The sequence below is a fragment of the Oryza sativa genome, chromosome 6 (assembly GCF_034140825.1).
Source record: "Oryza sativa Japonica Group chromosome 6, ASM3414082v1".
Classification (NCBI taxonomy): Eukaryota; Viridiplantae; Streptophyta; class Magnoliopsida; order Poales; family Poaceae; genus Oryza; species Oryza sativa.
In genome coordinates this window covers 25,203,432-25,219,502 of record NC_089040.1, presented here as the reverse complement: position 1 = coordinate 25,219,502, position 16,071 = coordinate 25,203,432, and the positions used below count along the sequence as shown (strand labels likewise).

Here is a 16,071-nt window from a genome sequence, read left to right as displayed (position 1 = left end):
AACAGGGAGATCCCCGGTGTCAGGCGAGAGACGGCGCTGAGCCTCACTCAAGGACAAGTTGTGATTTAGCTTCCAGGCGAAGGTGCAAGCCAAGTTTTGGTCAAGATAGAGTAGGTCCCCACCCAGAAGAAAAGTAGGTAGAAGTGGTGCATGTAGTATCCCCTTGAGATATAAAAGGAGGACCTTGCCCACCAAAAAAAAAAAGGAGAGAGGGGGCGAGTGGGGTTCTGGAGCCTGAACTCTCTGGCTCTCCGGCTCTCTGTAAATCCTTCACACACAGATCCACCAGAACACAGGAGTAGGGTATTACGCTTCTCAGCGGCCCGAACCTGTCTACATCGCCCGTGTCTCGTGCACTTGCTCTCTCGCGAACATTCTCCAGATCGATCGAGGGCGAAGAACCTCACTTAGCGCCCCCGGCCGAACCGGCAAAGGGGGGCCTGCTCGGTCTCCCGGTGAGGAGCCCCACGCTCCGTCAATGATGATGTGGCATCTTTGCATGTTAAGTTTAAGGAGTTAGTGGGGGATAAATTTATTGTAAGATAGGATTTACAAAAACCTCCCGTCCTAAGATGACTACAATATCGGACTATAAACCAGCAAGAAGATAAAAGAGGAGACAGAAGAGTAGTTGGCTACAGATTTGCTGTAGCTGGAGCACAGACTCCAAGATACATATGTGTATGAATTGGCTACTAAATTGACTATGGATGATTTAGAAACAATAGTTGGTTATATTATTAAACTTGCTCTAACTAGGGCTGTCAATGAGCGAGCTCGAAACTCGAGCCCATAAAATGTTCGAGCTTTCAGATAGATTTGGTTTGAGCTAGATGAAGCTCAAGCTTGACTACCGAGATTGTTCCTAGTTCATCATATTAATAGAAGAGGAAAAAGAATAAAATAAATATATGATGTTAATACAATGCATGTAAATAATATATTTGATATCCTAAATTATTGAATAACAATAAAAATAATATATTACTAGGCTCGTTGGAAGCTCGAGCTAGGCTCGGGCTCGGCTCGTTTGGAGGTCGAGCCGAGTTTGAATCGAGCCTAGGATGAGTCGAGCCTCAAGCTTTTTTGACAGCTCTAGTCCCAACCACTCCCTCAATAAAAAAGATCCAACCTAAATGTCATAGGACCATCCAGATTGGTTGTTTTAGGGTGCGTTTGGTTCACAGTCAAAGTTGGATGGGATACGGCGGTCCATATTTTACTGAATATGGCGATCCAGTTTTTTGTTTGGTGGAGTGAATATGGCGATCCAATTATTTTTATTTGGTTGTAGGGATGAAGGTGGATTTAGTGATCCATTTTTTTTGGTTAGGAAGAGTAGGATAAATGAGTGGATACAATCACCCCTACATTTAAGGCGACGAGTATACCCCCTTCAAATTCATCAAAACCACCAAAATATCAATTACTACAAACAAAAGAATCTTAAAGGAAATATAAGAAATCACAAAGAAATAGAAGGGGGAAAGGAGAAAAATGAAAAAAATAAAAAAAAAGGTCATTCGCGCTCTTCTCGCCGGCCGCCGCCTCCGGGCTGGCCTCCTCGCTCGCCGACCGTTGCCTCGTCTTCAGGCCACCGCCTCGCCTCCTTGTTCGCCGGCCATCGCCAAGTCTCCGGGCCACCGCCTCACCTCCTCATTTGCCGGCCACCACCCTATCTCCTGTTTCACTCGCCGGTCGACGACGATGACGACGGAACCCCCTACCGCCTCACCGGATCCGTCCCATCCAGATCCGGCGCCCTCTCCCGCTGCCGCCTCCTCGCCTCTGGCCTGCGGGCTCGCCGCTATCGCCTCTTCCCGCTGTCGTCACCGCCTCCGGCCTTTGGACTTGCCGCCATCGCCTCTTCCCGCCGCCGCCGTGCCCCCTTCTCACACTGGCCGCCACGCTCGTCGCTCGTCGCTCATCACCGCACCCGGTGTTTATATGAACTGAATTACTCCTGCTTTAGAAAAGTCCAATCCAAAAAAATAAATATAGACTGGCACCTAGATTCATATTTAGGAATGGATTCTTTTTTAAGATAGATGGAGAGTTTCTTACTGATAAAATCAATTCAGGTCGAACATTAGGTTGAAACCACAAAAAATGATAATTTTATAGTCATATTGAATCTCTATTGTTCAAATATTGATAGGTTGAAAAATAATAAAAGAACATGAATATGTACCAGTAACCAAGAATCAATGTTTTGTACCATATCAAATTGGGTTAATTAGATACGTGCCATTAAAAATTTGCCGGTTTTGAAATGTACCAATACTATTTACGTATTTATAACGATGATACTGCTACTTGTATGTAATCTCAATGGTGCCACTAAGATACGTATTTTGCATGTATCAGACGAAAATACCCTCATCTTCTACCTCTCTCTTCCCTACAGCAGTGCCACCGACGTGTGTTGGCCAAGGTCCGCTGCATGGGCAAGTGACGCGGCGAGGCGCGGTGCGGTGGTGTGCGAGGTCGGGCGCCTCGCGCGGGAGTCCAACCAGGATCGGCGGTGCCTCGCGTCGGCCGGCGTGGCGCGCGCACTCGCCACGGCGATCGTGTAGTTCGCTGTGGCAGGCTGATTCGTCAGCGTCGTCGGTCTTGCTCGACGACGTCCTGGCGGCACGGGTGCTTGTCATGCCGCTCGACGAGGAGGCCATCGGCTCCTCGACCGCGTCGGTGGCGCTGCTCGCCAACGTTGCCAAGCACGGCGACCTACAGAGTAGGCTCCGGGCAGCGGTCAACGTTAGGGAGATCGTTGTGTTGTCGTCGTGCTGCTCACGCAACGGCGGCGCCACCACTGCCATTGATCTCAGCGACCACCACCGCCATTGATTCCTAAATCCTGTCGCCGGCGATGTCCACCGCGGGAGCTCGGAGCGAGGAAAGGCAGCTGGATCTGGGACACGCTGGCATGCAAGAGGAGGCCAGCGGCGGGCCGAGGTGGAGGGAGATGACGTGCAGGAGGAGGCCGGTGGTCAGGTCACGCCATGGAAGAAGGGAGAAGGACTAAGGGGAAAAAGGGATAGTTTGGTCCTTATTTTTTTAAAAAAAAATGCATCCAATGGGTAAGTAGTGGTATATCTCAAATATGTGGAAAATTATAATGGTATGGTTTCAGATATGCGAATACTAATATCATATTTCAAAACCAGTATATTTTAATGGCATGATCCAATTAACCCGATCAAATTTATTCATAGTATAGATGGTTACATAAAACGTCTAATGATTTTTTTGGGCTTGCCAGAAATCATCGGACCACAAGTTTGTGTTCTACAGCAGTGGATTCGGAGAAAAACTCCCCCGTCCTAAACGGTGCGTTTTTATTAAAAATATATATATACAAAAGCTACTTTAAAAATCATATTAATCTATTTTTTAAATTTAAAATAATTAATACTCAATTAATCATGCGCCAATAGCTCATTTTGTTTTACATATTTTTTTTCTATCAATCTTCGCTTTTCCCTTCTTTCAAGCAAATCATAAATGTAAGAAGAGAAAATAATATTAGCATATTTGTAATCATATGATTATATATCTTCAGAAATCATGGTAATAAAACCAGTCGCTGACCACCTGGTGGATTGCAGCATTACACTGCAGAGTGCAGACAGTTAATTCATTCTGCGTGCTGACGTGTACGTTTGCTGGGGGTGACGCGTGGCACATTTCATCAGCAAGCTCCGGGGGAGAAGCCGACCACCTTCTTCCCGATGTCGTAGGCGACGCCGAACGTCTTGAGCTGCGTGTTCCCGACGATGCCGACGTCGCCGCCGTCCTCGTTGCCGGCGAACGCGAGGCACACCTGCGACGCGCTCACCGTGTACATGATCCCCGACGCGTCGACGTCCAGCGCCGCGCCGCCCTGGAACAGCAGCGACACCGTCGGGATCGCCACCTGGCTCATCCCGGTGAAGTCGTAGCACGTGTCCAGCAGCGACACCGCCGCCGCCTTCCTGTACCCGCGCGCCGCCATGGCGGCGGCGAACGCGGAGCGGAGCGACGAGTACGCCGCCGGCGGGAGGCGCGTGATCACCGTGCCGGAGTCGACGATCGTGCCGGCGGCGGCGAACACCGACGGCGCGATGGGCAGCAGCCGCCCGCCGACGCGGATGCCCGTCATGCCGACGTAGTAGAACGTCGGCCCGTTGCCCGTCAGCATCGGCGTCGTCGTCGTCGCCGGCGGCGAGCCCGCGCCGAAGTCGAGGTACCCCGTGCCGGTCGACCTCGCCGGGAGGCAGTGCGCGAACACGCCGCCGTACTTGCCGTACGTCTGCACCGGCAGCGACGTCTTGCCGCGGCCGAGGCCGAGGAGCCCCGCCGCCTCGCCGAACAAGCCGTCGTTCCTCTCGCCGCAGCCGAACCGGAACCCCTTGACGGCGTCGTAGGAGGAGAGGGTGAGGGTGTCCATGGCGAAGAAGCCAATGGAGTACGAGCCGTCGCCGTACTGGACGCCGTAGAGGCAGTGGCCGCCGGAGCAGCCGCTGACGTCGAGGTCGGAGCAGGCCGGCGCGGCGCAGGAGACGTTGGCGTAGGTGGACGAGCTCGCCGGGTCGAACAGCTTCTCCCGCTGCTCGTAGCACGCCACCACGCACGGCTGGCACTGCACCCACGTCGTGTCGCTGCCGGTGTCGAACACCACCGTGTACCGCGACGCCGGCGTGCCGAGGCCCACGGTCACCACGTAGTTGCCTGTGCCCAGCGCGCGCCCCGGCGACGCCGGGAGCGACGCGGTGGACGACGACAGCGACGCCGCCGGCGCCGGCGCCGACGGCGGCTGCTGCTGCCGGTGGCGTCTGCGCTTTGGATTCACCCGGCCGGTGGTGGTGGTGGACACCCGGTGTTGGATCGACTCGGCGCGGCTCTGGTCGGCGGCGAGGATCTCGCCGTGGGACGGCGGCTCGCCGTGCGCGGCGGCTAGCGGCGAGCACGGGCCGTGCCGGTGGACGATCGTCATCCTAGTGGTTGATGACGTGGCGTCATGTCTGTGATCTGAATTTCCAGGGAGATGTTCAGCTTGGATCAATCGGAATTATTTCAGAAAATGAAATTCAGAATTTTTTCTATCACTTTATGTCTATATTTTACTTAGAGTAAAGTTCATCACCGGTCTCTAAACTTGTACCACTGTGTCATCCCGGTCCCTAAACTCGCAAATCGACTATTCAGGTTCTCAAACTTGTTCGACTGTGTCATCCCGGTCCCTAAACTTGCAGATCACTCGTTTAGGTCCTCTAACTTGTTCAGTTGTGTCATCCCGGTCCCTAAATAGGACGGTCTAAAAACTTTATATTAAAAAATAATTCATAACTTTTTCATGTGAACTCTAATGAAGACAAATTTTATATCAAAATTGTAGCCCTCGACGCGACCTAGAACTTTGTAGTTGAAAAGTTTTTGAATTAAAACTTTTTAGGGTCCCAAAATATTGTTGCATGTTTATAGATTTTGAAATTTTAATTTTAAAATTACATTTTGGGAAAAAATGACTTAAAATAAAAAAATTCAACAACAAAATTGTAGATCGCGTCGAGGGCTACAAGTTTCATATAAAGTTTGTCTTCATTATAGTTCACATGAAAAAGTTATGAATTATTTTTAAATATAAAGTCTTTAAACCGTCCTATTTGACCCAGATGATATTCAAATCCAAGTTTAGGGACCGGGGTGACACAACTGAATAAGTTGGAGGATCTAAATGAGTGATATGCAAGTTTAGGGACCGGGATAACACAGTCAAACAAGTTTGAGAACCTGAACGGTCGATTTGCGAGTTTAGGAACCGGGATGACACAACGGTACAAGTTTAGGGACCGGTGATGGATTTTACTCTTTATATTTTTCTAGTACATTCAGTTGTGTCTGAACAATAATGCAGCATAAATGAAAAAAAAAGTACACTTGGCCCAACCAAAGCACGAGAGGGTTTTTTTTAGGGAGGTTATAATTGTTTATTTGTGCAGTAGTGAACTACTCCCTCCATCGCAAAATATAAGAGATTTTAGGCAGATGAGACATTTCTTAGTAATACGAATTTGAATATATTCCTTGTCTAAATTCATATAACTAGGAAATATCGCATCCGTTCAAAATCCCTTATATTTAGGGACGGACAGAGTATTACATATTTTTCATCAGGAATATGATAGACCCGGATTTCTTCGTTGAAAATACGTTCCTCTCATATAAACTAGACATTTGTTGGACCATGCATCTATTCACTGAGTGGGTAACTTATTTGTCAATCACCTTTCTTTTTGGTTGAAATATTGTATCAAGTGTCAACACAAAACAACTCACATATTTACTACGTACCTCTTTTTATTAGGGTGAAACATATAATGCTTGAAATTAACTAACAAAAAAAATGGTCAACTTCTTTACCACTTACCAGTATCTATATTCTTATAAAAGGGAGCGGTGGTGCATCTTTCACCACCCACCATTAACCTCCAAAACATATGTGAAATCAGTGCCCCTCCTCAAACAAAACGCATATATGGTAGAATTCATAGATTATCTATGATGCAACGTTTTGAAGGGAGGAGCATTTATTTAGTGACAGGAAGTCAACGTAGTCCGCTAGAAATATTTTTATGGCTAAAACACAAAAAGATAAATAAAACTCAAATTTAATTCTAAAATTAAAAAATAGATTTCTTCCTTGTAATATGCCAATGCGATTTTTCTAATTCCTGTAACAACGAACGGTTGGTTCGCTAGTAAAACAAAGAGACTATAGGGAAAATTACAAAAACCACCCCATAAGTCACTTGAATTTTAACATTTCATCCCATAAGTTATTTTATTGCTAATACCCATCACCTACTCAGTTTTATTGCAAAAACCACCCAGTGCGCACGTGCTTAACCAAATTGGCCCATTATCGCTGATGTAGAGTCACCACATGCTAAGTTAGCGAAATCAATCTTCTCCAAGTGCTTGCATTACACTTATTTTTCATGTTTGATTGAACTTTTTTTTGTTCATATAGAGAAACTCAATGCATCAACATTTAAGCTCTCATCAGCAATTCTATTTGTGGAATCTCAAAAAAAAAGTGTCAAGACTATACTATGAAAATATTTAATTTTGGTAAAGAATACATTGACGGCTCACACTTTATGAAAACATGTGGTTTTGCAACAAATAGATGAGTAAGTATTTGCAACAAAGTGATTTATTGGGTAAAATGTCAAACTTCAATTGACTTATGAGATGGTTTTTGCAATTTTCCCTATAATCAATAGCAACATAAAAACACATGCATATAGCTAGCTAAACCCAAGAGAGCAAGCTAAAAGTTAATAAAGTTATTTGAAAGCTACAATTTTGTATTTTGACCACGTTTAGATAATCCACAAATAGCTAGCAAAACCGTTACTCATTTATTCACTAACGTGCCATCGTTGTTAATTGATTTATGCTCTAGAAACATCATTGCCTTCATCTTATTCCTCACGCACATATCCGATCCTTAGATTTATGTAAATCTGCCTATCTACCAAAATTTATATACAAGTGTGCTTGTTTGGTGGAAAAAATCAGACGTGTGTGCCATGTTTTGCAAGGTCTTATGTTTTGGAGCGTTTTTAGGACACACAAGCTTTGAGTGTGTGTCCTTCTCGCACTTAAAAAAAAGGGTTATTGTTTTAACACCTAACATATTTTAAAATGCAAATTTAACCCTTTTTTTTACGAGTATCAAATGTTTGGGGTTCCTGTGAGAGCCAAAGCTCCATTTTTGTCATACTTTCGGTCTTCCAAAAAAAATTCCGACTCAAAATCTTTAAAAGTGATTTGTTTTTTTTTGTAATAAAATCACTGTCAAGTATATGGCCCTGTGTACTGTGGCCATCAATTTAAATTCATGGCAGTTTCCTTACGCTTGTTGTGTACTGTACCATACAAAACAGGGAAGATACAGTATTCTGATAACGGACAAACAAGACAAAAACTTGAGCAGATAACGACACAAAGTCTTACATACATCTATTTAGTTTTTATTTTATTTTAGAAACATTTACTACAGTTATTTAGTTTTGTTTAGAGAGAGTCTTACTTGGAAGCATTTGCAATATCAAAGCTGTAAGTGAATCCACTGGAATCAGCAAAATTATTTCCAGTCTCGTATGTAAGTATATATAAATTCAAAGCACAACAAAACAACCACAAAAGCAGCTCTGAAACCAGAGAAACCTGAAGTCCAGAAACAAACGGGTGATAGATCAATTGAATAAGCAAACAAATTAACCAAACCAAACCAAACCAAGAAAAGAAAAAGAAAAAGAAGCACTGATGCAGAGAGCAATCTGAAGCATCTATCCATGCATGAATGAATGCATGATATATGCAAATGCAACAGCAGCAGACACACCTCACACTCACACTGAGATTCTGACATGACAGACAGAGACTTGGAAAGAGCTCGATCAAGAAGTGGCCATGCCATGCCATGGCGAGCAAAACGAATCAAACCTCGCGGCGGCGCGTCGCACGACGGCGACGACGACGACGAGTCAGGGAACATGTCCTCCACGCTCAGCATCACATGATCATGCCCTTGTCCTCTCCCCGTGGCAGCGTCATCAGCAGCAGCAGTGCAGAGCCCAAACGCCGCCAGGAACGCCGCGGTGGCGAGCAGCCGTCGCCGGAGTAAGAAACCGCCGCCGCCGCCGCCGCCGCCATGGCCGGCGCATCGAGCAGCAGCAGCAGCCATTGCAATTGCAGCAAGTGGCGAGTGAGTGGGGAGCTAAGCTAAGCTCAGCCCGCGCGAGTGGAGGGAACGCACGCGTATCTCCTATCCTGTTAATGTTATATAGATATATCCACAGCTATTGCTCTAGTGTGGTTAGCCACGATCGAATTTATCGAATGCCAATGGCTGTCGCCGTTTGCGCTTGAAAATGCTGGTCCATCCTGCATCGGCGTACGTCCTCCACTCCACCACCGTATCGTTCGCTCGGGCGCAACACAACACACGGTAATTGCATGGCCGGCTGCTCTAACACTGACGGTTGATCATTGCTACTTCCTCCGTTTCATAATGTAAATCATTCTAGCATTTCTCACATTTATATTGATGTTAATAAATCTAGACATACATAAAAGGAAGGCGAATATTAGGGAATGATCTAATATCAAATAAATTTAATGAGTGAGACTTCACCTATACCAGATAAGCCATCACCTTTGTGAAGCTAGCCGGAAGATTTCTAGGCGTTTCTCTGTCTTTGCTACGTACTACTCCCTTGTAAAATAAAAAGTGTTTAGGATTAAAATTTTGTACACGATATAAAGTATTTCTATGGGACAACGTTATTTTCACTGCATGGGAATCAAAAATATTTTTGACTAATCAGGTGTTTAGAGAAGGAATCTAAGTAATTCGAAATTTAAGATTTTGACTATTTGATGACTCTGAAAGGAAATCTTTTTCTTTTATATTAAACTTTACTACTAAATAAGCTGGAAATAATTACATTTAGCGGCGAAGAGAGTAGCTAGCCTGTGGCTTTCTTGGCACAGAGCAGGCAGGGGCAGGCTATCCGCTGCTATCTGCTGTGAGCCCTGCATTTTCTGTCTGAATCTTCCTTCCGATGACTGAATGAATATTCAGAGATGCACACAAGACGCAACTGCGGCACTGCACAAGGTCCCCCGGTGACAGAGAACGACGAGCCGTTTGTGTGTCACCTAACTGACATGATTCTGCAGGAAACCCTGAATCATTTCTGCAATTATCCAAACGTGTTTGTGTTTGTGCTGTACTGCTGCCTGCCCGGAACACTGGAACAGAGGCTGCAAAAGAAGAGCACCAAACTACCGGATTGTGCGTCAGTTCCTGAACAAGCAGAATCTACCTTTTGTCACCTTCTCAGGTTAGATTCTACAGTGATTTTCACATGTACCTTTCTCTCCCTCTTTTGGCGAGAAACTCTATATGAAAACTACGTCCAGTTCCTTAGATGGGCGACAACGACAGCGTTAACGTTGTAACTTTTACAAGACAACGTATTTAGAGACTTTGATCTATGGTATTGTTATAGATCCAACAGTGATCGACCACACATAGCGGCGGTCGATTCGGTGCTATATTTCCCTTTTAGGGGTTTGTGCTTGTGTGGTTGACTCGGTTCGTGGATGTACACTGTATTGCACAACCAACCTCAACAACCTTCCATTGTGTTTATTGTATCTTTTTTCTCTTAATAATCTTATAACATTCGGATGGCTTCCTTTTACCATTCCATTGGAAATTATTTACTACATCCCTTTCAGGCTATAAAACTTTTTAGCATTGTCCACATTCATATAGATATTAATGAATCTAGGTATATAGTATGTCTAGATTCATTAACATTTTTTTAGATAATAGATTTTTATTAATCCGGCCCTCTATATCCATGAAGGATATACACAGCCAAAAGGATATGAGTACTTAGACTCACACCTCAACAAAGAGGAGAACAGAACCAAAAAGGAAAAGAAAACCAAACGACCTCGACACATCCTGCTTCTCTGCCTAGATTTGACGAGTGGAAGTCTACCGGTCGCCGCCGCCCCTAGTGCGCCGTCGATGCAAACCTCCATTTGTGCCATCTTCATCAGTTTCAGGAGAGTTGACGTCACGCGCCGCTTGTTGGCCCCACTCTCAACCGTCGTCATTCGCCGTATAGTCGGAACTAGCCAACCAAACACGATCGAACCTACGGGATTGACTTACACTTCACCCGAATCCTAGGCATCCACCGTCAAAGTGCACAGACTGCCACTGTCTCGAGCTGCCGCAGCCCCTAGGGCCGCCAGCGCCGACGGGAGCCGCCGCCATAGCCCCTAGTGCCGCCGGCACCGTCGGAAGCCGCCTTTGTCCTCCATCGCAGCCCCTAGGGCTGCCAGCGCCAACGAGAGCCGCCGCCGCAACCTCTAGGCCGCCGACGGGAGCCGCCGCCGCAGCCTCTAGGGCCGCCGACGGGAGCCACCGCCGCATCCCCTAGGGCCGCCGTCATCCTCCGCCGCAGCCTCTAGGGCTGCCGGCACCGACGGGAACCACCGCCGCCGTAGCCTCTAGGGCTGCCGGTGCCGACCCGCCTTCCTGCTGTCGGACCGCCGCCATCCTCCACCATCCTCTGCCCCCCCCTCCCGCCGCTGCCGCTGTCCTAGCCGCCGGTCAGCTCTGGCGGCGGCAGGTGCAGATCTGGGAGCTGAAGAGACGAGCTGGGGAGACGAGCTTAAGTGATTTCCTTCACAGTTCAGCAAATCATAAGGCTAGATTCATTAACATATATATAAATATGAACAATGCTAGAAAGTCTTATAATATAAAATGGAGGAAGTAACGGATAGTCAGGTAGAGAATCTACAGAGATGAACCTTTACCGCTGTCTAACGCATGAGGAAAGAAAAGCCAAAAAGAAAGGGAAGGCTCTGATTGATTGATCAATCCTCACTGATGAGTGCCAGAGGCCACAAGCTAGCTGTAAAGACAGGGACTGTAGTGTGATTGACCAAGGTCTCTGTCTGCTGCTACTGTGCAGCAATCTTCAACGCCATAACGAAGCTCAGCGTGCACGCTTGACGCTTGAGAATTACTCCCTTCTTTCCTAAATGTTTGACAACGTTAATTTTTTTAAACATGTTTGACCGTTCGTTTTATTTAAAAACTTTTGTGATATATGTAAAACTATATGTATACATAAAAATATATTTAACAATAAATCAAATGATAGAAAAAGAATTAACAATTACTTAAATTTTTTGAATAAGACGAACGGTCAAACATTTTTTAAAAAGTCAATGGCGTCAAACATTTTGTGATGGAGGTAGTAATAAGATAAGCAATGCGTGATTAGTTTAGAATTCAGCATCTCAGGGACAAGGACAACATCATCCAGTGCTTGCAAGAAGCCAACGAACGTGCATGGCTAGGCCCCATTTTGAAAACTGAAATCTCACGAAATTTCAGTGGAGACAGACAGGAAATAGTATATGCTACTCCCTCCGTCTTTTAATATAAGAGATTTTGACATTTTGCTTCCACTGTTTGATCATTTATCTTATTCAAAATATTTTGGAATTTTTATTTATTTTATTTGTGACTTACTTTATTACCCAAAGTACTTTAAGCACAACTTTTCGTTTTTTATATTTACACAAACTTTTTAAATAAGATGAGTGGTCAAATGGTATACGCAAAAAATGTCAAAATCCCTCGTATTAGGAGACGGAGGGAGTACAAGCAAAGTCCAGCTCTAGCTTACATAACTAGATAGATAGGGCAACGGGAGGCTGAAACGGAGCCAGACGTGGTGGATTACAACTGAGGGGCACACAAGGGCAGAGGCGTCCACGTCTCTACCACGAGATGGCCGGCCTTCTAGCTTAAGATAGTACCACTACCAGCGTGGAATGAACGATGCTACAAGCAAAGACCGATGTTGACCTGACGTAGAGCATCTCATCTTCAGTTAATCCACCACTGATCCTCGAGAAGTATTCCCTCGTAAACCTTTGGGTGAATAGTCAGTTCAGTACTTTAACTTTTTGCTCAGAGGTTAAATTAGTCCTTCATATTTTATAATGTCTAAACATGACCCTAAAGATTATCATGCGGCTTAATATAGTCCTTAGACCACTTAAAACGCCACATGAACATGCCACGTCATTCGTGCATTTAAATGTCCATTTTAACCTTCAATTTTCTATCAAATAAAGAAAAGAAAAACAAGAAGAAGCAATCATAAAACAAAAAATATTAATTTTTTTATCTATCAATGCTACACAGTAGGGGTGAAAACGGTACGGAAACGGACGGAAACAACCTTTATCGTTTTCGTTTTCATATTTTTTTCGGAATCGGAATCGAAATCGGAAACCCCGGAAACGAAAACGGAAACGAATATTATCGAAACCGAAAATGGAGCGAAAATGAACCGGTGCGGATACAGTAACGAAAATTTATCGGAATACAGAAACCACTCAAACTGAGCTTCACAGCAAAATATAGTCTTCTATAACTTCATATAATTTCATCAATATTTCAGTACTTAGTTCAATCTCATAACACATCACTCCATTAGTACATAGTTCATCAGTCATCACAAAACAAAGTTCAAATCACAAATCTGTACGATAAAAGAAATCAAATCAACGGTTTAGGCTCAAGAACACCGTCTGTCTTTAGCTGGACATACTAGCAGTCTGTCTTTATTGGAGTGCTTGGTGAATGGCAATAGAACATATTAATAATACAGTTCTCTTCTACAAAATTAACAGAACATAATATAAGCAGAAGCAGGAACACCTGCTGCCACTGGGCTACTGGCTGCTGCTGCCTGCAAGGCGAGGCGTCGGCGGCGTCGGCGGTGTGGCTAGTGGCCGGCGTCGTCGGTCGTGTGGCTGTGGCCGGCGTCGGCAGTGTGGTGTTGTGGCCGGCGTCGGCGGTGTGGCCAGTGGCCGGCGTCGTCGGCGTCATCGTCGGTGGTGGCGGCGGCGAAAATGAGCGAGAGAGGAAGGGCGACGAGACGGCGGCCAGCGGTGGCGTGCTCGACTCAACCTCCTGGATGCGCCGCCTCTATCCTAGGGTTAGCCTGTCTCCTCGGTTAGTAGGGACTTGGGTTGGGCTGGAGGAATTATGGACTATTTGGATGGGCCTTTTTAACTTCGGAAATTCCGACAAACTTTCCGGAATTTTTTCCGACCGATTCCGAGTTCCGACGGAAACTGCTATTATCATATTCGATTCCGTTTCCGAAAAAATATTTCCGTTTCCGAGAAATTCCGAAAAAATTTCGACCGGCTGATTCCGTTTCCGAAAACAGGTCCGGAATCCGGAAAAATTCCGAACCGTTTTCACCCCTACTACACATTTTTGCCAATGGTCAAAAGCTTTTTTTTGTGTGTTTTCTCAATAGTTTTTCTTTATTTCATATGAAAACATAAGGGTGTAAAGGATATTTAAATATTGAATTTGCATGCATAGATGATGTGGCATGTACACATGGCATGTTTAGAGGGTCTAAGGACCATATTGAATCACACAATGAACTTAAGGTACTTATTTGGACAACACGAAATGTCAGGGACTAAATTGATCCTTAAGCGAAAGTTCAAGGATCACGTTGGGTATTCACCCTAAACCTTTCGGCATGTTCAGATTAGTTCCGAAAATAACCTTACCAAAATTTGACAATACCAAATTTTTGACAAATTGATAGAATTGCCAAATTTTGATATGTTGGAATAAATATGTTGTGCCAAAATTTTCTATGCATTACCAATATTTGGTAACAAACTAAATGCAACCATATATTTGTTAATTTTACCAAACAACGGTATGGTTTAAAATGGCACCAATCTAAACAGATCCTTTATCACTTAAATCCAATGTTGATTAGAGAAAAATGATTATTAGAAAAATTTAAATTATTTTAATAATGTTATAAGTATAGTGACATCTATTACTTAAAAAAATTAATCGCCTAGACATTGAGAAAAATAAAGAGATAAATTTGAGTGCAAAATACAGTTCATAGATTTGTTCTTTATATCTCGATACGTGAGTTGATTTTAGAGTTAAGATTTTGTGATGTGGCATAAATATGTTGTTTGAATATTGTTATTTTTTTAAAGAACTTTCTATGACCATTTGGATAGTTTTTAATATACGAGGGGATGTCTCCTTAGGTATATAATACTTTCTCTATAGTACAACTCATTTTCATAAAAAGTTGATTGGAGCTTATACTGCAGCTAGTTGTAAATCTGTTGTAGCTACTTTTTTCTTTTTAACTTGACATAAATTTGATATAAAAACTCTTACAATATGTTTATATCACTTTGTTGTACTTACACTAAAACTACGTGGTCACTTAAGGCTTGGTCAGATTGTAGTCGAAATAAACCTTACCAAATTTTGGTAAATTTATCAAATATGTGCACCCATTTAGTTTTTTTATGAAACTCTGGTAAATACATAATAAATCCTAACAAAACTTGGCCATATTGCCAAATTGCCAAAATTTTGACATTGCCAAAATTTGGTAAAGTTTATTTTGGCTACAATATAAACATGCCCACATGCCCTTAACATGCACTAGCTAACATAGGCTTCATTTGGATCATGTAGTGGTCAATACGTCAATGGCGGTTTTACCCTTCATCATCCAGGTCTTTTGGATTCATTTTTTTCTCTTCTGAAGATTTATTGGAGTGTTTATTTGCTTGTGATGATTAAGTTTTTTTTCTTTAGGGTCTTGTGATGTTTAAGTTTAGGTGTTGAAGTGGTACGTGTTATGTCTCACTGACGTGTGGGTCTTAATGACTGAAGTATCCATATTTCATCTCTGCAGTTCATGGGAGCAGCAAGATCCGTTTTCTACCAATCGATTTGGAAAGCGTGGGTGCCGCCGAAATGCAAATTCTTCTCTTGGCTTGCTACCCAGAATAGGCTATGGACGGCTGACAGATTGGGGAATTGAGGCTAGCGAAATCAAAAGGTTTGCCCCCTCTGCCGCACAATCGACGAATCAGCGGTTCACCTTCTGGCCAAATGTAGAGTCACTAAGAGGATTTGGGCAGAAATCCAAAGATGGACACATACTGACCTCCAAATGGACAAATGGAATGACTGCCCCTCGATTGAACATTGGTGGAACCTTGTCGTCGAATCCCCCAGCACCCCAAGAGCCCCTCTGCGAACGCTACTGATGCTAGTCACCTGGGAGATCTGGGGGGAGCGTAATGCAAGGATCTTTCGAAGTACAGCCTCAACACCGGCCTCAATTCTTGCAAAGGTCAAAAAGGAAGGCAAAGCTTGAGTCAAAGCCGGAACGGCTAGGCTGCAGAAGTTCGGAATTTTGGAAGATATCACCTAACGAACTTCTCTCTTGCGGGCCGGTCTTCTCCGACTAGCCATGTACATACTTTGTATAATTTTTTCCTTCTCTATTAATATATGTGGCAAAGCTTTTGTCCTCCTTTAAAAAAAATAATAGGCAAATTTCTAAGTGACGAAAAAGGGCACCATTGGCTTTATGGATGGTGACGAATCTA

The 16,071-nt window shown here is 44.3% G+C and overlaps 1 protein-coding gene across 1 annotated transcript; it reads right to left on the bottom strand.

Moving 5' to 3' along the window:
• Nucleotides 1-3,525: 3,525 nt before the first annotated feature.
• LOC4341509 (aspartyl protease family protein At5g10770) lies at nt 3,526-8,888 on the bottom strand. The gene is made up of 2 exons (XM_015785973.3): nt 8,497-8,888; nt 3,526-5,010 (listed from the first exon to the last, which is right to left on the bottom strand). Exons 1-2 carry the CDS (start codon nt 8,735-8,737, stop codon nt 3,692-3,694), a joined length of 1,560 nt encoding a protein of 519 aa, XP_015641459.1. The 5' UTR covers nt 8,738-8,888; the 3' UTR covers nt 3,526-3,691.
• Between the last annotated feature and the right edge of the window lie 7,183 nt (nt 8,889-16,071).

Coding starts and splice junctions, on each gene's coding strand:
- LOC4341509 (XM_015785973.3), bottom strand. CDS start 8,737: ATGGCTGCTGCTGCTGCTCGATGCGCCGGCCATGGCGGCGGCGGCGGC. Junction 5,011..8,496: donor GTGCGACGCGCCGCCGCGAG/GTTTGATTCGTT, acceptor CTGGAAATTCAG/ATCACAGACATGACGCCACG.